Below are 21857 nucleotides of genomic sequence, written 5' to 3'. Positions count from 1 at the left end.
GGTGGCCTTTGCTAGATGTGTGTCCCAATGCTTGAATGTCCCACCACCCATTGCTCTCAGTGTAGTCTTTAGCAGTCCGTTGTATCATTCGATTTTCCTGGAGGCTGGTGCGTGGTAGGGGATGTGATAGACCCACTCAATGCCGTGCTCTTTGGCCCAGGTGTCTATGAGAGTGTTTCGGAAATGAGTCCCGTTGTCTGACTCAATTCTTTCTGGGGTGCCATGTCGCCACAGGACTTGCTTTTCAAGGCCCAGGATGGTGTTCTGGGTGGTGGCATGGGGCACAGGATATGTTTCCAGCCATCCAGTGGTTGCTTCCACCATGGTGAGCACATGGCGCTTGCCGTGGCGGGTTTGTGGGAGTGTGATATAATCAATCTGCCAGGCCTCCCCATATTTATATTTCGACCATCGTCCCCCATATCAAAGGGGCTTTACTCACTTGGCTTGCTTGATTGCAGCGCATGTTTCACATTCATGGATAACCTGTGCAATAGCGCCCATGGTCAAGTCCACCCCTCGATCACGAGCCCATCTGTATGTTGCGTCTCTTCCTTGATGGCCTGAGGTGTCATGGGCACACCAGGCCATAAATAATTCACCCTTATGTTGCCAGTCCAGATCCACCTGAGCCACTTCATTATTGGCAGCCTGGTCCACCTGCTGGTTGTTTTGGTGTTCTTCAGTGGCCTGACTCTTGGGTACGTGAGCATCTACGTGACGTACTTTTACAGCCAGATTCTCTACTCGGGCAGCAATATCTTGCCACAATGCGGCAGCCCAGATGGGTTTGCCTCTGCGCTGCCAGTTGTTCTGCTTCCACTGCTGCAACCACCCCCACAGGGCATTTGCCACCATCCATGAGTCAGTATAGAGATAAAGGACTGGCCATTTTTCTCGTTCAGCAATGCCCAAGGCCAGCTGGATGGCTTTCACCTCTGCAAACTGGCTGAATTCACCTTCTCCTTCAGCAGTTTCTGCGACTCGTCGTATAGGACTCCATACAGCAGCCTTCCACCTCTGATCCTTTCCCACAAGGCGACAGGACCCATCAGTGAACAGGACATATTGCTTCTCATTTTCTGGTAGTTTGTTATACAGTGGGGCTTCTTCAGCACGTGTCACCTCCTCCTCTGGGGATATTCCAAAATCTTTGCCTTCTGGCCAGTTCGTGATCACCTCCAAGATTCCTGGGCGACTGGGGTTTCCTGTTCGGGCCTGTTGTGTGATCAGTGCGACCCACTTACTCCACGTAGCATCGGTTGCATGATGTGTAGAGGGGACCCTCCCTTTGAACATCCAGCCCAGCACCGGCAGTCGGGGTGCCAGGAGGAGCTGTGCTTCAGTGCCAACCACTTCCGAAGCAGCTTGAACCCCTTCATATGCTGCCAATATCTCCTTCTCAGTTGGAGTGTAGCGGGCCTCGGATCCTCTGTATCCCCGACTCCAGAACCCTAAGGGTCGACCTCGAGTCTCCCCTGGTGCTTTCTGCCAGAGGCTCCAGGTAGGGCCATTCTCCCCGGCTGCGGTGTAGAGCACATTCTTCACATCTTGTCCTGCCTGGACTGGCCCAAGGGCTACTGCCTGAACTATCTCCTGTTTAATTTGTTCAAAGGCTTGTCGTTGCTCAGGGCCCCATTTGAAGTCGTTCTTCTTCCGGGTCACTTGATAGAGGGGGCTTACGATCAGGCTGTAATCTGGAATATGCATTCTCCAAAAGCCCACAACGCCTAAGAAAGCTTGTGTTTCCTTCTTGCTAGTTGGTGGGGACATGGCTGTTCTATGGCAAAACCGGCCTTCAGAAGGATTTGGACTATTCTCTCCCCTTTCTCAAAAACAACTTCTGCTGTGTTGCCCCACACAATGATGTCATCAATGTATTGCAGGTGTTCCGGAGCCTCACCCTGTTCCAGTGCGGTGTGGATCAGTCCATGGCAAATGGCAGGGCTGTATTTCCACCCCTGGGGCAGTCGGTTCCAGGTGTACTGGACGCCCCTCCAAGTGAAAGCAAACTGTGGCCTGCACTCTGCCGCCAAAGGGATGGAGAAGAACGCCTTAGCGATGTCACTTGTGGCGTACCACTTGGCTGCCTTTGACTCCAGTTCATATTGGAGTTCTAGCATGTCCGGCACAGCAGCACTCAGTGGCGGCGTGACTTCGTTCAGGCCACGATAGTCTACTGTTAGTCTCCACTCTCCATTGGACTTTTGCACTGGCCATATGGGACTGTTAAAGGGTGAGCCCTTGAAATACCCTCTCCTGAGGTAGTCTATGCCAAGGGTGCACGGAGCCTCTGGGCCAGTCACAATGGGGTGCTTCTGCCACTCATTCCCGGTCAGGCTCACTTCGGCCTCCAATACAGTTAACTCTTGGGATCCCCCTGTCCCTCCAGAAATACAGATGGGTTCTGCCCCTTTATAGCTTGATGGCATCAGGGTACACTGTGCACCGGTGTCTACGAGAGCCTTATACTCCTGTGGCTCTGATGTGCCAGGCCATCGAATCCACACAGTCCAGTAAACCCGGTTGTCCCTTTCCTCCACCTGGCCGGAGGCAGGGCCCCTCTAGTTCTGGTCATAGTATTCGTTACTCATTTCTTGCAAACGCGAGTCAAGAATTTCTTCATTACAATCCAAAGTGAGATCAGCCCTTCTACTCTGTCTGGGGAACTGTTCACTGGAAACTGGACCATCGTGAGACAGGTTTTTCCTGAATACTGGAGCAGCATTTTTCCTGGGAGAACCCCCTTGTGTGATTGTTTTTCCTTGCAACTCACATACCTATGCCTCTAGGGTCAAGGTAGGTTTTCCATCCCACTGCCTCATGTCCTCTCCGTGGTCACGCAGGTAAAACCACAGGGTGCCCCGTGGTGTGTCCCTTCTATATCCTCTCTCTTGAGCAGAAGAACGCTGACTCCTAATGGCTGAGATACTGGTCCGTACAGATGGAGAATAGGACATATCCTCTTCGAGTTGCTGGACCTCCTGGGACAGTTTCTCCACAGCCGAGACAAGGGAGGAGGAGACAGTTTCTTCGAAATCCCGGAGTCTGCTAACCACGTCATCTACCGTTGGTGCTTCTTCCTCTTTCCAGGACAGTACTGCCAACAAACTGGCGTACGACGCTGTGGCGCTCCGTACCAACTTCCGCCACGTGGGTCGCGTGCACTGGACGTCATCTGGATCTTTGGGCGTTTGCTCGTTGTCCAGGTCACTATAAACGACCTCCAGCACGCCTAATTCCCTCAGGTACTGGATACCTCTCTCCATAGTGGTCCATTTGCCTGGGTGACATATAACATCTTCCTTGAAGGGATACCTTTCCTTCACGCCTGACAGGAGTCGCCTCCAGAGGCTGAGGGCCTGTGCCCCTTGTCCAATCGCTTTGTCAATGCGCCCTTCCCTAGCAAGGGATCCCAGCTCTTTGGCTTCCCTACCCTCTAATTCCAGGCTACTGGCCCCATTATCCCAGCATCGGAGCAGCCAGGTAACAATGTGCTCGCCTGGATGACGGCTGAAATCTTTCCGCATATCTCGCAGCTCACTCAGGGATAGGGATCAGGTGGTTTCCGTCTCGTTTATGAGTTCTCCCTCTTCCTCCTCCCCTCCTCGTGATGGCCCTGCTTTTCCATCATCCCTTTCTAAACGACCTGACTTTCACTTCCAAGATTTCCTCTTCTGTACAGGGGAAACGGATACCAGCAAGGGTTGGTCCTCTGGTTCAGCTGTAGTACCTGTTGCTGGGGTTTGGGTAGCTGCAGTGCCTGTGACGGGGGTTGGAGTACCCGCGGTGTCTGTCGACGGGGTTTGAGTAGCCACAGTGCCTGTCGCAGGGGTTTCAGTAGCCACAGTGGCTGTCGTGGGGGTTGAAGTAGCCGCAGTGCCTGTTCCTGGGGTTGATCTCTGGACAGTATTCCTGAATGGTTGTTTAACCCTAAACAAGACCTGAACCACATTCAGGAGACACAGCAATATGAACATGCTTGTTTGAACATCCCAAGGATATTCAAAATGCTCAGGGAATATTGTGGACATCTTCATGAAGAGGATAGAAGAAAAAGGAGTTTCTGGAGATATGGAAGGGAAGATGAACAAGTGGGAGAAAGTGTCCCATCCTGTCTCCCCCCCTAAATTCTCCCCCCTAAATTCATTCTGTGAGGAGAAAAAAGTGTAATTACTAACAGTTTCTGAGAGGTGGTTCCCGAGGTAGAGATGATAGCAATGCCGAGTACAGATACCAGATTAGACTTACGACCAATGATTTTATCACCTCATAAAACAGCAGTAAAATGATAACCTTGACCCAGTTCCGAATAGTGATAAACAGCACAAAAGGGAACACATACTGCAAGCAAGGTATTACATGACCCAACATTGAGAGCCAGCCCCACAACTTTGACAGCCAATACATCAACATTGTGACCAGCGACTATTAAACCAATATAATGAATGCTTATAACCCATTTTGCCTTAACACACTTTGGTAAGATCTATTGTTATCTCAACCCTTCGAGTCCCACGTTGGGTGCCAAAAAGGACTGTCGTGGTTTAACCTGGCAGGCAGCCAAATACCACGCAGCCGCTCGCTCACTCCCCCCACACCCCCCGGTGGGACGGGGAGAGAATCGGAAGGGTAAGAGGGAGAAAAAACTCGTGGGTTGAGATAAAGACAGTTAAATAGAACAGAAAAGGGAAAATAATAATAATAATAATGATAATGATAGAATATACAAAATGAGTGATGCACAATGCAATTGCTCACCACCCGCGCTGACCAATAACCAAGTAGCGATCGCTACTTCCTGGAACACGCCTACCATTCATATACCGAGCATGACGTCACATGGTATGGAACACCCCATTGGCCAGCTGGGCCAGCTGTCCCAGCTATGCTCCCTCCCAGCCTCCCGTGCTCTTGGAAGCTGTCCTTCACTAGCAGGGTACTTAGCAACAACTGAAAAGATCAGTGTGTTATCAACATTCTTCTCATACTAAATCCAAAACACAGCACTAGGAAAAAATTTAACTCTATCCCAGCTGAAACCAGGACACCTTCTATGACCAGGTGACCCGCCTAGTGGATGAGGGAAAGGCAGTGGATGTGGTCTACCTGGACTTCAGTAAAGCCTTTGACGCTGTCTCCCACAGCATTCTCCTAGAGAAGCTGGCATCTCATGGCTTAGACGGGTACACTCTTCGCTGGGTAAAAAACTGGCTGGACGGCCGGGCCCAGAGAGTTGTGGTGAACGGAGTTAAATCCAGTTGGCGGCCGGTCACGAGCAGTGTTCCCCAGGGCTCAGTACTGGGTCCAGTCTTATTCAATATCTTTATCAATGATCTGGACAAGGGGATCGAGTGCTCCCTCAGTAAGTTTGCAGACGACACCAAGTTGGGCGGGAGTGTTGATCTGCTCGAGGGTAGGAAGGCTCTGCAGAGGGACCTGGACAGGCTGGATCGATGGGCCGAGGCCAATTGTATGAGATTCAACAAGGCCAAGTGCCGGGTCCTGCACTTTGGCCACAACAACCCCAGGCAACGCTACAGGCTTGGGGAAGAGTGGCTGGAAAGCTGCCCAGAGGAAAAGGACCTGGGGGTGCTGGTTGACAGCCGGCTGAACACGAGCCGGCAGTGTGCCCAGGTGGCCAAGAAGGCCAACGGCATCCTGGCCTGTATCAGGAATAGTGTGGCCAGCAGGAGCAGGGAGGTGATCGTGCCCCTGTACTCGGCACTGGTGAGGCCGCACCTCGAATCCTGTGTTCCGTTTTGGGCCCGTCACTCCAAGAAGGACATTGAGGTGCTGGAGCGTGTCCAGAGAAGGGCAACGAAGCTGGTGAAGGGCCTGGAGCACAAGTCTTATGAGGAGCGGCTGAGGGAACTGGGACTGTTGAGTCTGGAGAAGAGGAGGCTGAGGGGAGACCTCATCGCGCTCTACAACTACCTGAAAGGAGGTTGTAGCGAGGTGGGGGTTGGTCTCTTCTGCCAAGTAACTAGCGATAGGACGAGAGGAAATGGCCTCAAGTTGCGCCAAGGGAGGTTTAGATTGGACATTAGGAGAAATTTCTTTACTGAAAGAGTGGTCAAGCCTTGGAACAGGCTGCCCAGGGAAGTGGTTGAGTCACCATCCCTGGAAGTATTTAAGAGACGTGTAGATGTGGCACTTAGGGACATGGTTTAGTGGGCATGGTGGTGTTGGGTTGACAGTTGGACTGGATGATCTTAGAGGTCTTTTCCAACCTTAATGATTCTATGATATTCCCTGAAGGACTGCAGCCTATGGAGAGGACCCATGCTGGAGTAGAGGAAAAGTGTGAGGAGGAAGGAGCAGGAGAGAGGAACTGTTATGAACTGACTGCAACCCCCCCATTCTCCATCCCTCCTGCAACGCTGAGGGGGAGGAGGTAGAGGAGTTGGGAATGAAGGAGTGACGTTTTTCTTGCTTTTGCTCTTCCTATTCTCTCCCCATCTCACTGCAGGGGAAAGTGAGCGAGCAGCTGTGTGGTGCTTGGCTGCTAGCTGGGGTCAACCCACCACACAGGTTTAAAGACTTGCAAGATCATTTTCTAGTGGAGCCACAAAAAGACAGTAGGCTGACTATCATCAACAGACAAATAGTAGCTCAGTAACATATCTGTGGCAGATCTTTTTAAAAGCTTGTCTAAACACTGTTCCAGAACTCAGATTTCATTCAAGAACCTCACTGATGTCACAGGACTGCCAAAACCAAATATCTTTTGTGCCAGAACTCAGATGGATCTGGTGGGTTAGCACAGCTAGAGGAAAGGGACTGGAGCCCAGGGTGTTTAAGTGGGAAGACTACATATGAAACCTAGTGGATGCTCTCCAATTAAAAAGGGCCAGAAAGGCAGCCAACCTCATAACAATAAAAATACCACGCTAGTTCCCCTTTAAAAAAAAAGAGTACATTATATCAGATCTGCTATCTAGTAATTGGATAAGGAAAAGTCCTACATAAGGAAAGTCCTATACAAGGCTCCAAGGTGCATGGAGCCTTTGTTGCAGCTGTCTCCTGATTAGGGAGGGTCAAGCACCCTTTTAGCCGGTGCTTGGGGGCAGCCAATATAAGAGCCAGGCCTAGAAGGCAGCTCCTAGAAGGCAGCTAACAGACACAGCCAAGAGGTGCACCAGTTTGTGCAGAAAGGTGCCTCAGCTGAATTTGTACCAGCCTAACAGTCTCAGGTATGGTGGTAACATGCCACAGGGCAGATTCCCCAGCAGTTGTTGGAGCAGCTGTCCCTGCCAGGGCAGAGGCTTCAACACAGACAGAGCTTTGGATTGTAAAAACACCTCTCCAAGTCCCAAGCTGCAGGGAGTGCCTAGGGCCTCTCTCTGACACCAGGAGAGAAGGCCCTCTGTTCTGCAGGAGGCGTGCTGTCTTGGAGGAGCTGTGTTGCCCACTGGAAGAGTTACGGTAAGAAGTGAGCAGGCTGCGTAGCCTGTGTTCCTCAAACATTATTCCTTGAACCAATTAATCTCAGACTGGCTGATGATTTGTGGCTTGTGCCAATTCTTTGTATCCATTGTGTTAACAAGGGCCACGTTACCCATCTCCCAATATGTTGTCTGGATGTGTAAAAGCCTTATTGAAATGAATTAAAATAGACCTTCAAAATTCTCTTCTTCCAAGCAATGATTTAGATCAGGAGGAGGGAAGCTCAGGGCAGGTGAGAAAATTTTGTGTCAGTGCTGGTAAACGTTTGTGGTGCACATCTCAAACCAAGATAAAAAAAATTACTTCCTCTGCCATGCTCCTAAGCATGGTGCCAAACCTAACTGTAACTAGTGTCCGATGTGACTCTGGATTTCCTATTTGTTTGCAGTCGGAATCATACCAGGGAGACATCTACCCCCTGGCTACTGGAGTCCAGCCAGCACCAACAGCACAGGAGTAGCTGAATGGAATTAACAAAGGCTGGCATGTGGAGAGCAGCCCGAATCTCTTTCAGTTGTTCAGTGTGTAAGGTGCTGTTAGTTCTCGGGTCCATTAACTTCCAGAGAAACAAGCAAAGAGGAAAATGAGATGCATAAAAATTATAGATATAAACCAAAATGATTTAATGGCTAAAATATTCCCCACAGTGAATAAACTCCAGAAATCTTTCCAGTCAAGTGCTTTAATATTTTCCCCTCCAGATTTTTTAATGCATTGTTTAATGCTGGTTTTTGAATGTCCTCTGTGAGTGCTAAACAGCTGCCTACTTCCCTTTGTAGGGCCTGTCCTGCTATGCTTGAGACCAGGCTCTGGAACTGTGAATTCCTTGCCACAATTTCTTGGGGAAGAGACATTCCAGAAAACCAGACACAAGCCAGTACCATGACTGGAGAGGAAGGATGCCACTGGAGGAAATCCAGAAGCAAAGTAAGATCCAAGACAACAGAAAACAGATGAAAGTGGAGGAGGAAGTGCCGAAAGACAGTCAAACAAGCCTGTCAAATGGCTTTGACATATTTGAGTGCCCACCACCAAAAAATGAAAATGAGGTGTGAAAGCATGTGGGGTCAAGGGTTGGGGCTGTGGGGAGAAAATCAGAGGCAGTTGGCAAAAAAATACAATCTGTGAAGTGTCAGGAATGAAGAAGTTCCAACTGAGGGTTTGTTTTGCAGAGACTGGGCAATTGCAAAGTTCAGAGCCCCCACAGCTGTGAGGCCTGCACTTCCAGTGCACATGTTCAGGTTCCTGTCATGACCAAGTCCTGTCCCGCAAAGGCAGAGCAGTGTTATTACTTTTGTGATCAGTGGAAGATTAAGGAGTGAAATGACTTGCATGACGTTACACAAGGAAACTGTGACAGAATCAGTTTTAATGGGGACTCAGCTTTCTTGCGCATCCCCTATGACCAGATGTCAGAGTCCAATATTCTCTGACCAGGTTCTTTTAGATATTCCACGTGTGGAGGGTGTAATGTTTGATATCAAATTTACTTATTTGAAGATAGTTGATGTTACACAGGATTTCTAATTTAGCAGAGTGATACAAAATATGCTGAAATCACAATACAAATGTGAGCTACACTTAGCAAAATATAGCAATTGCAATATACGGTTCAATCACAATACCAATCTGATCTCCGTTATCGGACATAATTGCTAACTTGCCCAATACAACCCAACAGTACCATTCCACATGCTTCACCTAAGGGCAACAAAAGATGGTGGTTGTACCACCAAGGTTGGCTCCAGCAAGGCCTACTGATGGGCAAGGAACCCTTTGATGGGCTTAGATAATGGAAAACGTCCACTAGGCTGTGGCAAGCCTCTGCAACCACATGAAGATGTAAGCACAAGCTGGTGGCCTTCCTCAAAAACTCCAGGGACAACCAGTCCCAGAAAGACCAATAAGATTCATGCAAGTGAGAAAGGTTGCTCAAGCTAATGCTGTGAAATGGCAGAGGGCACCAGCCCTCTAATCACAGAGTGGAAGGCTTAGACTCCAGCGGCCCAACAAGGAGGCGTGCATGCCAGGGACAGAAAGGGTTTTGCTGCAGCCTTATGCCAACAGAGAGTCTGACAAGGAATATGGAGAGCCCCGGGGTCCCATTTCCTAGTGCCAAGGTGATGGTGCCAGGAAAGGCAGGTACTAAAAAGGAGTGTAATACCTTGGGCAGCAACGTCTTTTACAGTGGCTCTTACTGATGAGACTGCTCAGTGACGAGCTCAGTGTCTCTATCCTTGAAGCTGGAGAATAACACAGTGACAACAGTTTCAAGATGGTGATGGATAAAGATGGTGCTGAAACCTCTGGCCAGCAGAGAGGTGTGATCATACAGTGCTTTGTCTTTGGCTTTGTCAGGTGCAAAGCATCAGAAAAGACTTTCTCAGTCCACCTGAACAACCAGGTGAGATTCTGCAGCAGCTGTTTGTGCCTGAGAGATCTCTGCTCTATCAGCACAGCCTGGAGCAATTGAGGATTAAGACAGATGACTCACAGAGGACCTTTTAGTTGATCTTCTTAAGAACAAAACAGCACTGGGGGGGGAGGTCATTGAAGGAGTCATGGGTGGAGCTGAATGATCATAGAATAATGTAGGTTGGAAGGGATGTCTAGAGGTCTCTGGTCCAACATGCTGCTCAGAATCACACGGTATCACAGAATCACTGAGGTTGGAAGGAATCTCTTGAGATCATCTAGTCCACCACCACCACCCCTGCTCAAGCAGGGTCAACCAGAGCAGGTTGCTCAGGACATCGTCCAATCGGGTTTTGAATATCTCCACTGATGGAGACTCTTTCTCAAAGCAGGTCCAATCAGATCAGGTTGTTCAGGGCCTTGTCCAGTGAAATTTTCAGTATCTCCAAGGATAACTGTCCCTTACCCTCATGAACAGCTTCTTCCACTTGCTAATAATTAGAGTGTGTCTACACTGAAGTAAACTATGTGACTGCACCTCATGTATATGTACCCTAGCTAAACTGCTTACTGCCTAAAGCATAAACCCTGATCCACAGTATTTGCCATGGTTTTATATGTTTGTGTTAGCATTAACTTTTGTAACACTAGAGCCTTGATACATTTTTAGTAGAAATATACTCATTCTGCCTGTGCAGAATAAAGTATGACCCAGGTTCCTTGACCACTTCATTGTAAGGGTATGTAGAAGGAGAGTGTCTGCTCCTTTAAGGGTATCTGGTCAAAGAAGCCATACACAAGAACATACAGAGACATTTGAAAGTCCATGCAGTAATACTTTCAGTAAGATTGTGGCTGGGTACTCTCTGTGACCGGGAGCTGCCCTTTACGTGAGAACAGCTGGAATGCATGGAGCCCTGCCTGGGGATGGTTGATGAGCCAACTGAGAGGTTATGGGTAAGGACTGAAGAGAAGATGGGTAAGGGTGGCATTGTAGTGGGTGTCTGCTATAGGCTGCCCAACCAGGAAGAACAAGCGGATGAGCCCCTCTACAGACAGATAGGAACAGCCTTGCATTCACAGGCCCTGGTCCTCACGGGGGACTTCAACCACCCCAATATCTGCTGGAGGGAAAACACAGCAGGGCATAAGCAATCTAGGAGGTTCCTGGAGTGCATCGACGACAACTTCCTCACCCAAGTGATAGAGGAGCCAACGAGGAGAGGTGCTCTGCTGGACCTTCTACTGACCAACAAGGAGGGGCTCGTTGGGGATGCGAAGGTCAAAGGCAGCATTGGCTGCAGTGCCCATGAGATGGTGGAGTTCAGGATCCCGAGAGGAGGGAGAAGGGTAGAAGGCAAGCTGGACTTGAGAAGAGCAGATTTTGGCCTCTTCAGGGATCTGCTTAGAAGTGCCCTGTGGGAAGAGGGGCCCAAGAAAGCTGGTTAATATTGGAGGGTCACCTCCTCCAAGCTCAAGAGTGGTCCATCCCAACGAGCAGAAAGTTGGGCAAAAATGCCAGGAGGCCTGCATGGATGAACAATGAACTCCTGGCCAAACTCAAACACAAAAAGGAAGGTGGAAGCAGAGACAGGTAACCTGGGATGAATACAGAGACATTGTCTGAGAATACAGGGATGATGTTAGAACAGCCAAAGCCCACCTGGAACTGAATCTGGCAAGGGATGTCAAAGACAACAAAAAGGGCTTCTGTAAGTACACAAGTGGCAAAAGGAAGACTGGGGAAAATGTGGGCCCATTGCTGAATGAGACAGGGGACCTGGTGATCTGGACATGGAAAAGGCTGAGGTACTGAATGCCGCCTTTGCCTCAGTCTTTACTAGCAAGACCAGCCTTCAGAAATCCCAGGCCCCAGAGACCAGGGGGAAAGTCTGGAGCAAGGAAGACGTACCCTTGGTGGAAGAGGATCAGGTTAGGGAATACTTAAGCAAAAAGAATGTACATAAGTCCACGGGCCCTGATGGGATGCACCCACGAGCACTGAGGGAGCAGGCAGATGTCATTGCAAGGCCACTCTCAATAACCTTTGAAAGATCATGGTGATTGGGAGAAGTGCCCAAAGACTGGAGGAAAGCAAATGTCACTTCTATCTTCAAGAAGGGCAAGAAGGAGGACCCAGGGAACTACAGGCTGGTCAGCCTGGGAAGGTGATGGAGCAGCTAATCCTGGGAACAACTTCCAGGCACATGAAGGAGAAGATGGTCATCAGGAGTAGTCAGCATGGATTCACCAAGGGGGAGTCATGCTTGACCGACCTGATAACCTTCTATGATGAAATGACTGGCATGGTAGACAAGGGGAGAGCAGTGGATTTTATCTACCTGGACTTCAGGAAGGCCTTTGACACCGTCTCCCATAAGATCCTCATAGAGAAGCTGATGAAGTATGGGCTGGATAAGCAGACAGTGGGGTGGGTTGAAAACTGGCTGAACAGCTGGGCCCAGAGGGCATGAAGTCTAGTTGGAGGCCAGTAACTAGCGGTGTACCCCAGGGGTCAATACTGGGTCCGATCCTGTTCAACATCTTCATTAATGACCTGGATGATGGGGCAGAGTGTACTGTACCCTCAGCAAGTTCACAGATGACACCAAACTGGGAGGAGTGGCTGATACACCAGAGGGTTGTGCTGCCATCCAGAGGGACCTCGACAGGCTGGAGAAATGGGCTGACAGGAACCTCATGCAGTTCAACAAGGGGAAGTGCAAAGTCCTGCCCCTGGGGAGGAACAAACCCAGGCACCAGTACATGCTGGGAGCTGACCAGTTAGAAAGCAGCTTTGCAGAAAAGGACGTGGGGGGCTCCTGGTGGACACCAATTTGAACATGAGCCAGCAATGTGCCCTTGCTGGAAAGAAGGCGAATGGTATCCTGGGCTACATTAGGCAAAGTATTGCCAGCAGGTTGAGGGAAGTGATCCTTTCCCTCGACTCAGCACTGGTGAGGCCACACCTGGAGTCCTGTGTCCAGTTCTGGGCTCCTCAGTACAAGAGAGACATGGACATAGTAGAGAGAGTCCAGTGAAGGGCCACAAGGATGATTAAGGGACTGGAGCATCTTTCCTGAGGTAAGGCTGAGACAGCTGGGACTGTTTAGCCTAGAGAAGAGAAGGCTCAGGGGGGATCTCATCAATGTATATAAATATCTGAAGGGAGGGTGCAAAGAAGACGGAGCCAGGCTCTTTCCATTGGTGTCTAGTGACAGGACAAGAGGCAATGGGCACAAACTAAAACACAGAAGGTGTTGTCTGAACATAAGGAAACACTTTTTTTACAGTGAGGGTGACTGAGCACTGCAATAGGTTGCCCAGAGAGGTTGTAGAGTCTCCCTCCTTGGATATATTCAAACACCATCTGGACATGTTACTGGGCAACCGGCTCTAGGTGGCCCTACTTGAGCAGGGGGATTGGACAAGATGACCTCCAGAGGTCCCTTCCAACCTCAATCATTCTGTGATTAAATGATGTATAGCAAGAAAGGGGGAATTTGGTAGAGTAAGGCACATTCAATACATTCAGTTACAGATATCGCTTCAGTCTCACAATGTTGTTTCTCTGCAATAATATCCATAAATTAACAACTATAAACATCAATTTTTTGTAAAAAGAGTATGTGCAACTTAAGACAAAAATAGGGCCATGTGCTAACTCACCTACTGTATGCAAATCACACTTGCAATTTATATTTTTGAATGCAAACTTGTAACTTGAAAGATACTCTGACAACTCTGAATTACTGCAATATTTAAAGCAGAAGGACTTGAGAATTTGTAGTAATTGAGAATTTTGACATTTTCTTCACCACAGGATCATACCCCCACCCCAACCTAGACTAACTGCTCAAGGACCAGTGGACACTGTGTTAACTCCCCTAGGAGCAGACAGGTAAGCCTTGGCCTCATCCCATAACATGCCAGTCCACTTAGCACTGGGGCCATCAAAATTTGACATTTTACATTCTCAATGAGGAACTGCAGTCTGGTAAAGCATCTGCTTCCAGAACTACTCATATTTTGTCTATTTTGCTGTGGTGGGTTGACCTTGGCTGGCTGCCAGGTACCCACCAAGCCGCTCTATCACTCCCCCTCCTCAAGGGGACAGGGGGAGAAAATAAGATTAATAACTCGTGGGTTGAGATAAAGGCAGTTTAATAAAGAAAAGCAAAGGCCGTGGGAGGAATCAAAGGAAACAAACAAACAAAAAAAAATCTGTTCTCTACTTCCCATCAGCAGGTGATATCCAGCCACTTCTTGGGAAGTAGGGCCTCAGTGCGTGTAGCAGTTGCTTCACAAGACAAATGCCTTAATAACGAATGCCCCCCTTCCTCCTCCTCCTTTCTCTTAGCTTTTATTGCTGAGCACAACATCATATGGTATGGAATATCTCTTTGGTCACTTTGGGTCAGCTGTCCTGGCTATGTCCCCTCCCAACTTCTTGCCCACCCCCAGCCTACTGGACTTTGGGGGTGGGGGGGGTTGGAGAGACAGCCTCCATGCTGTGGGAGCACTGCTCAGCAGTAGCCAAAACATTGGTGTGTTATCAACACTGTTCTAGCTACAAATACAAAGCACGGTACTATGAGGGCTGCTATGGGGAAAGTTAACTCCATCCCAGCCAGAACTAATACATTTACTTACAAAAGTTATCTCATGGCATAACACTGCCCTTTAAAGCACTCGGTACTCAAGAGCTGCAGCTAGGAGACAGTACAGAAACAAAAACATAGGCATATCCATTGAATGCCAGACAATCTCTTTGCCTCACAGTGAAATCAATGAATAGCTCTTCAATACTCACAAACATTTGTTAATTGCTGATGAACATGGATTGAGGAGGTAAGCAACTACCATGGCTGTTGCTGGGAATGAGCAAGGAAAAGAGCTGAAAGAGTTGGGATGAACTGACATCAGCAAACCATGAGGTCCTAGTGATCTCTCAGCTGATGCTCATAGGAAATGACTTGTGCTGGTGACATTTTTTGCATGATCCTGCGTGTGTTCCATGTTGTGCCAAATTCTGATGTTAACCTAGGCCAAAGATTTAGAAGTAGCCTAGTGTTTTGTGTAGGTACTGGAAGACCATAGATCAACAAGGAAATACTCTCCTTTCTATGAAACTAAGATAATTTCTATAAATTGGCTTCATTCGATATCAGGATTAAATATTGTAGTCAGACAAACTGTCTTGGGTCCTGCCCTCTGGGGCTGCTACAGGAGATACCACTCTCACCGTACTTTACAGCATCATCACTTAGACCTGAAGCCCCAAAATAGCCAAAAGTGAATTAAAAAAAGGACTAATTAGACTGGAGTGGCTGGCTAGGGACATTGAAAGTATTTGGTGCCATAAAACACTCAGATGGGGAAGGCACAGAAAGCACCTTCTTTTCCCAAGTGCAGTACAAAATCCCAGTAACCCAGCTGCTTGTCCAGGAATAACAAGCTTCTACTATCACTTAGGACTTAAGAGTCCACACAATATGTCTAAAAATATTTGATAGTCATCTCACTGTAAATAGTAGTCTAGGTCATACAAGGACATTTGAAAATAAAATCCAAGAGAAGCAAAAGGCAGATGCAACTGTCCGAATCCAGCAGCATCTGTTAAAAGAACAGCAACAACTATCTCTGCTTCTCAATGACAGCTTGCTGTTTCCATGCACTTCTCCACACAAGATACGAGGTCCTAAATGACTATTGCTACCCAATAATGTAACAGGAACCAAGATTCAAAAAATAGAGTGAAAGAAGCTCATGTTGGAACAAAAACTTATGAGAAAAACCTTGAATGGTGCAAATGCACGTGAACTTCTTTAAAGACTTCACTGAATTCTCAGGCTCTAACAGCCTTTAGAAAAACATACGAAAAATGTGTCAACTTTAGTGTCCTAGTACTAAAGATGGCAACACGTGTAGATATGCCTCCTGACAGTATTTTTATTCAACCCCTCCAAGAACCAATTGCATGTCAGTCTGAAACATGACAGCCTGCAGGTTACTTAGTGTCAAATATATGTATAAAAAAACAAAACAAAACAAAACCAAATTACTCTTTTGTGCTGTCTTGCCAATCTTGCCTTAGTCTCCTCCAGTTCTTTGTGAATCTTCAGTACATGCTTGTTCATTTTACGAATTGTGGAATGTAAGATTTCCCAGACATAGAACCTAGGAAAGAGGCAGAACCCAAAACAGTAAATTGCACACTGTTCCAAGACAGAAAATGCACAGGTCTGCTATAACTCTCAACTCTTCTTATCCAAACCATCAGAAACAGGGCAACTTTCTATTGCTACAGAGCAAGTTAAATTAACAGAGAAGCACACAACACTGATCTGGGGAAAATTTACAACATTTCATCGTTATTACCTAGGACATCTACTGGAGTGAGCAAACATTCAATATTAAGAAAGCCTATCACTCACTTCTTACCTGTACTTTGCACTGAATTACCAAACCAGTGCTTTATTTCAGAATCATTCTGCAACACTACTAGCATCAAACTGCCAGGTCTAAGCATTTTTCCCACTCTCAGTAAACAATATATCTGAGGGTGATGCAGGATACATGCCCTAGGTGCAAGCCAAGACTCCACCAGGCTAGCAGCTATACAACAGGATTAATGGTTCTTGTCCAGAAATGGTCCTAGAGCTTCTCCTCCCACTTTGGCAAACTTACAGGCTACTTGCATGAATCTTACTAGCATAGCTTTTTGCAGGACATAGAAATGCACACTGCAGCTCAGAGGAAAATACTAAAGCTTGTGTTTTAGGGAAGCAACACAATTTTATGTACAGTTTAAAGCAAAATAATGAAAGTAAAAACTACAATTATTTTAAGTTAAAAAAAATGGATTCTAACCATTTAAAATAAAAATTCAGATAAAAAGCAACTGAAGACAGAAATTCCACACTTGTTACCTAGTAAAATCATGTGCAAGTTCTGAAGAGAAGATCCAGTTTGCTACTGCAGCGCAATCAACAATCTGTGTTCGAATCATCTTATCCACAAGAACAGCAATCATCTACATTTTGGGAAAGACAAGATGGTCATTCCTACCACAAGAAACAGTCAAGTTTACCTGCTGCAACATGGAGTCTGTGAAATTGCTGTGGGCTAAGGTACAACCAGTGCTGGGTTGTATGAAAAGCTATTAGAGTCAAGTTTGGTTTTATGCAACTTTGCAAATACATTAGTCAAACTAATGAGTGATTTCAAACACTTCAGGAAGCTAGTACTGCTTAAAGCAGACATCTCATTTGCTGAACCTAAAAATGCTCAGACTAGGGGAGCTGTATCAATCATGCCAAGTATGCATTCACATTTTAACAAGTCGTCTTTACTCCTCATGAGAGTGATGACTTCACTTTTCATTCGTGAGTACTTCTGCTATTCCCAAGAGCAAAAATACAAGAACTGAATTTTGAGACAAGGCATCGGAGAAGCAAGTCCCAATAGTCAACATTGGAATATCCAACCAGAAGATGTGTTCCTGTTACATAACCATAACAGCAACTGCTAGCCTACTCTCCTTGGACTGCAACAGTCCCCAACCACAACCATTTGCTCTTTCCTGCAGGACCTCTTCATTTTAGAATGAAACCAGCACTGTATATAAATATTTACTACAGGACCCTGCCTTGATGAGGCTTGTGGGAAAATCAAGCAGGTAGCTACAAAAACTATCTTGTAATTAGAACAGCTTTGTGCTATTCAGAAGAAGGCCCATCTTAACTATTCATGTACTCCATACTGCAATACCCAAGAAACTCAACCTGCAACATATTTATTCTCATAATCATCCATTCTCAAATAGGGAAGTGTAACAAAGCTCAATTTAAGGTAGAAAACTAAATTAACGGAATGAATCAGAGAACTCATGACTCATTTCTCAATTTTCAAGATTGCTTCCTATATGCATTTGTCTTAAGAAATTCTCCCTGGCATTATCCAGATTACCTAGTTTGAGCCTTCATGTAATAAAGACATAGGAATTTGTGAAAGTATTCAATCTTGATGTTAAAGTTTCCCTTTATGACATCAAAGCCTTTGTGCCCCCAGAAAATAGTTGAGGCTGTGACCATCCATATTTTAAAGGTTGATATTTCAGGTAGGAATGTATATATATATATTTAATCTCTGCTTTTTTTGATCCTTTTAAGAAGCTATTTTACAATATCTTACCTCTCTTTCAGGACCTGACTTTTAAGAATATTAAAAGTAATCTTTTAGTAACCCTGGAAAATGGGCCTTAGGCCCAGTAGCAGATGCAAGGATTCTCCAGCACTCAATGAGATTACATTTGGGAGTCTGACTCATGCAACTGAGGCACCAATCACTTCCAGATATAATATCATATATTACAAACACACCAGGGAGAAATATCCAAATAACTAATGCAGAAAAATTGAACACAAGTTTCTTACTGATTCTCTATTTATAAAACAACAACAACATGGGGAAACAACAACTGCTGTAAAGAAATTGCATGTTTTAAACAACTGAGGTATTTTTCATAGTTCTTTCAGCACATTATTTCATCAGACTCGGGAATGAACTTTAACCATGGTAGTGTCACAGACAAATCTGTTCTGAACGTTGGTTGAGAGCAGATTTACTTGCTCACTCTGTGCATAACACTGATTCCAACCTGGTCTTTGTGGCTCATTGTGATTGCTAGTGAAAAACCACACAAGTGCTAAATAACCAGGTTCTCTCTTTTTGCCTAACCTACTAACCAGGTTCTCTCTTCAGCCTACTTCTGTGTTACAAGATCTACATCTTAAAAAGCATAAAGCACAAGAACGCTGTTCTAGTATTGAAATTTTGAAGAAAAACAGGGTTGAGTTGGGTTTGTTTTGGTTTGGTTTTTAAGTTATTCTCTTGTAAACCAGAGCATAGCACAAAGCTGAAAGTCTTCTACACTGAACTTTTAACATGAAAGTCTCACTGATAGAGAATAAATTTATTTAGAGAATAAATTAGAGAATGTCCAGTTTAAGGCACTTAACAGTAGTAAACACAACTTCAATTCTTTTAAATACAAATAGACAACAGACGGTATTTTTAAGTAAACAAAGGAAATTGTAATGCTTTATATTTTAACATGACTTTCTGTGAGTAGAAACTTCAACAAATATCTGCCATCGATACTCTTACCTGCGGATGATTCTTCCAAATCTCGTATACAACTCTCAGGACATGGAGTTTCCCCTCATCACTTTCAGCAAGTACTTTGAAGACTTCGTGAAACCTTTAAAGAAATATAAGTAGTCAATGGAAGGGTTAGGATCAGGGCAATGAAGCAAAAGACACATAGTAAGTGCTTTAGATAATCCCAACATTTTCTTTTGGCTAATCTGCAACAATTCTGGAAAGGCTACCCTCTGACAAATAGAACTGTCCTGAGTTTAAAAGGTTGCAGAGACAAGACAACTCCTAAAAGCAATGTAACCCTGCCTCAGGGGTAAACTTACTCCTCAAAGCTAGGCTACAGTTCTCATGCTTATAAATGCAGGAGAGAACTCTGCTGCTCTGTGTGCTTATCTATATGCAGGCAGAGTGAAATTTGCTGCTTTTTGTGCCTTGGACTTTGCCTATTGATAGGTGTTTCCATAACCATAGACCATTAAGGACCTGCTATGCCACCTGGATGCTCACAAGTCTATGGGGCCGGATGGGATCCACCCGAGGGTACTGAGGGAGCTGGCGGAGGAGCTTGCCAAGCCGCTCTCCATCATTTACCAGCAGTCCTGGTTAACAGGGGAGGTCCCGGACGACTGGAGGCTTGCCAATGTGACGCCCATCTACAAGAAGGGCCGGAAGGAGGATCCGGGGAACTACAGGCCAGTCAGCCTGACCTCAGTGCCGGGGAAGATCATGGAGCGGTTCGTTTTGAGGGCGCTCACGAGCCATGTCCGGGACAACTAGGGGATGAGGCCCAGCCAGCACGGGTTCATGGAAGGCAGGTCCTGCTTGACCAACCTGATCTCCTTCTATGACCAGGTGACCCGCCTAGTGGATGAGGAAAAGGCAGTGGATGTGGTCTACCTGGACTTCAGTAAAGCCTTTGACACTGTCTCCCACAGCATTCTCCTAGAGAAGCTGGCGGCTCACGGCCTAGACAGGTACACTCTTCGCTGGGTAAAAAACTGGCTGGACGGCCGAGCCCAGAGAGTTGTGGTCAACGGAGTTAAATCCAGTTGGCGGCCGGTCACGAGCGGCGTTCCCCAGGGCTCAGTACTGGGGCCGGTCCTGTTCAATATCTTTATCAACGATCTGGACGAGGGGATCGAGTGCTCCCTCAGTAAGTTTGCAGACGACACCAAGTTGGGCGGGAGTGTTGATCTGCTCGAGGGTAGGAAGGCTCTGCAGAGGGACCTGGACAGGCTGGATCGATGGGCCGAGGCCAACTGTATGAGATTCAACAAGGCCAAGTGCCGGGTCCTGCACTTGGGTCACAACAACCCCATGCAACGCTACAGGCTTGGGGAAGAGTGGCTGGAAAGCTGCCCAGAGGAAAAGGACCTGGGGGTGCTGGTTGACAGCCGGCTGAACATGAGCCGGCAGTGTGCCCAGGTGGCCAAGAAGGCCAACGGCATCCTGGCCTGTATCAGAAATAGTGTGGCCAGCAGGAGCAGGGAGGTGATCGTGCCCCTGTACTCGGCACTGGTGAGGCCGCACCTCGAATACTGTGTTCAGTTTTGGGCCCCTCACTCCAAGAAGGACATGGAGGTGCTGGAGCGTGTCCAGAGGAGGGCAACAAAGCTGGTGAAGGGCCTGGAGCATAAGTCTTATGAGGAGCGGCTGAGGGAACTGGGACTGTTGAGTCTGGAGAAGAGGAGGCTCAGGGGAGACCTCATCGTGCTCTACAACTACCTGAAAGGAGGTTGTAGCGAGGTGGGTGTTGGTCTCTTCTGCCAAGTAACTAGCGATAGGACGAGAGGAAATGGCCTCAAGTTGCGCCAAGGGAGGTTTAGGCTGGACATTAGGAAAAATTTCTTTACTGAGAGTGGTTAAACATTGGAACAGGCTGCCCAAGGAAGTGGTTGAGTCACCATCCCTGGAAGTATTTAAAAGACGTGTAGATGTGGCGCTTAGGGACATGGTTTAGTGGGCATGGTGGTGTTGAGTTGATGGTTGGACTCGATGATCTTAGAGGTCTTTTCCAACCTTAATGATTCTATGATTATTCAATCTCCCCTCTACTGAGGAAACGCACTGAGAGCATCTACTTCAGTAGAGTTAAGCTGACTCCTATGTCAGTATTCGCAGCCCAGTTTATGTAATGTAACTATAAAGTTTAAATGGCTCCTTTTGACCTTATGGATATCATTGTTGATATGCAGCAGTGAAACCACTATAGCTCTGAATACACAGAGTCCTGCTCCTTATGTTACTGACTGTAGGCTAGTGACCATCGTTTGTTATAAACCGTCATCATAAATCTTCCATGTGCAGACAAAAATCAAGCTTTTACATTTGTAAAGTATATAAAGTTGTATAAATAGAAAAATAATTCAGTAAGACACATGACCACCTCTTTCATACTGAGACAGTTTAACAGCATCAAGTATGCAGTGTCAAAAATAAGTTATTTTCATCTCATTTTGCTTAAACAGTTGCAGTCAATCCTCTAGAAGTTAAAGCATGTCTTTAAGAGCATGCACTCCAAAAATATTCTAGAATAAATTTTATATTGCTTAGGTATATTTAAGAAGTTGTGGGTTGATTTTTTTAAAATTATTTTTAATTTTTTTAAAAAAACCCCCGACTTAACTGATTTTGAGTCATACTGGTTGTTGCAACACACTGTAGATGACATGATACTGTCATGGGAGGTATGCAGTCACTCAACATGAAGCAATATCACTTGCTCCTCAGGACACTCAGCAAATGATTAATTTTAAAATGAACTAATCTACCAGCTGTTCCTTCTCTGTGATGCTCCAAAGTACATTATGCTTGTGAACTCACAGATG

General features: G+C 46.6%; 1 protein-coding gene across 1 annotated transcript in view; it reads right to left on the bottom strand.

Moving 5' to 3' along the window:
* LOC142074881 (nuclear cap-binding protein subunit 1-like) overlaps positions 1-21857 on the bottom strand; it is a 62312-nt gene that overhangs the window by 6263 nt on the left and 34192 nt on the right. The window contains exons 18-20 of the mRNA XM_075135816.1: positions 19036-19129; positions 16797-16900; positions 15930-16044 (exon numbers count right to left, since the gene is read on the bottom strand). Coding sequence (XP_074991917.1) covers positions 15930-16044; positions 16797-16900; positions 19036-19129 — 313 coding nt within the window. The remainder of the gene's footprint in view (positions 1-15929; positions 16045-16796; positions 16901-19035; positions 19130-21857) is intronic.

This window comes from Calonectris borealis, chromosome W, assembly GCF_964195595.1.
Source record: "Calonectris borealis chromosome W, bCalBor7.hap1.2, whole genome shotgun sequence".
In the NCBI taxonomy this organism is placed as follows: domain Eukaryota; kingdom Metazoa; phylum Chordata; class Aves; order Procellariiformes; family Procellariidae; genus Calonectris; species Calonectris borealis.
The sequence above is the reverse complement of the archived record's forward strand: the minus strand, read 5'-3'. Positions and strand labels throughout refer to the sequence as shown.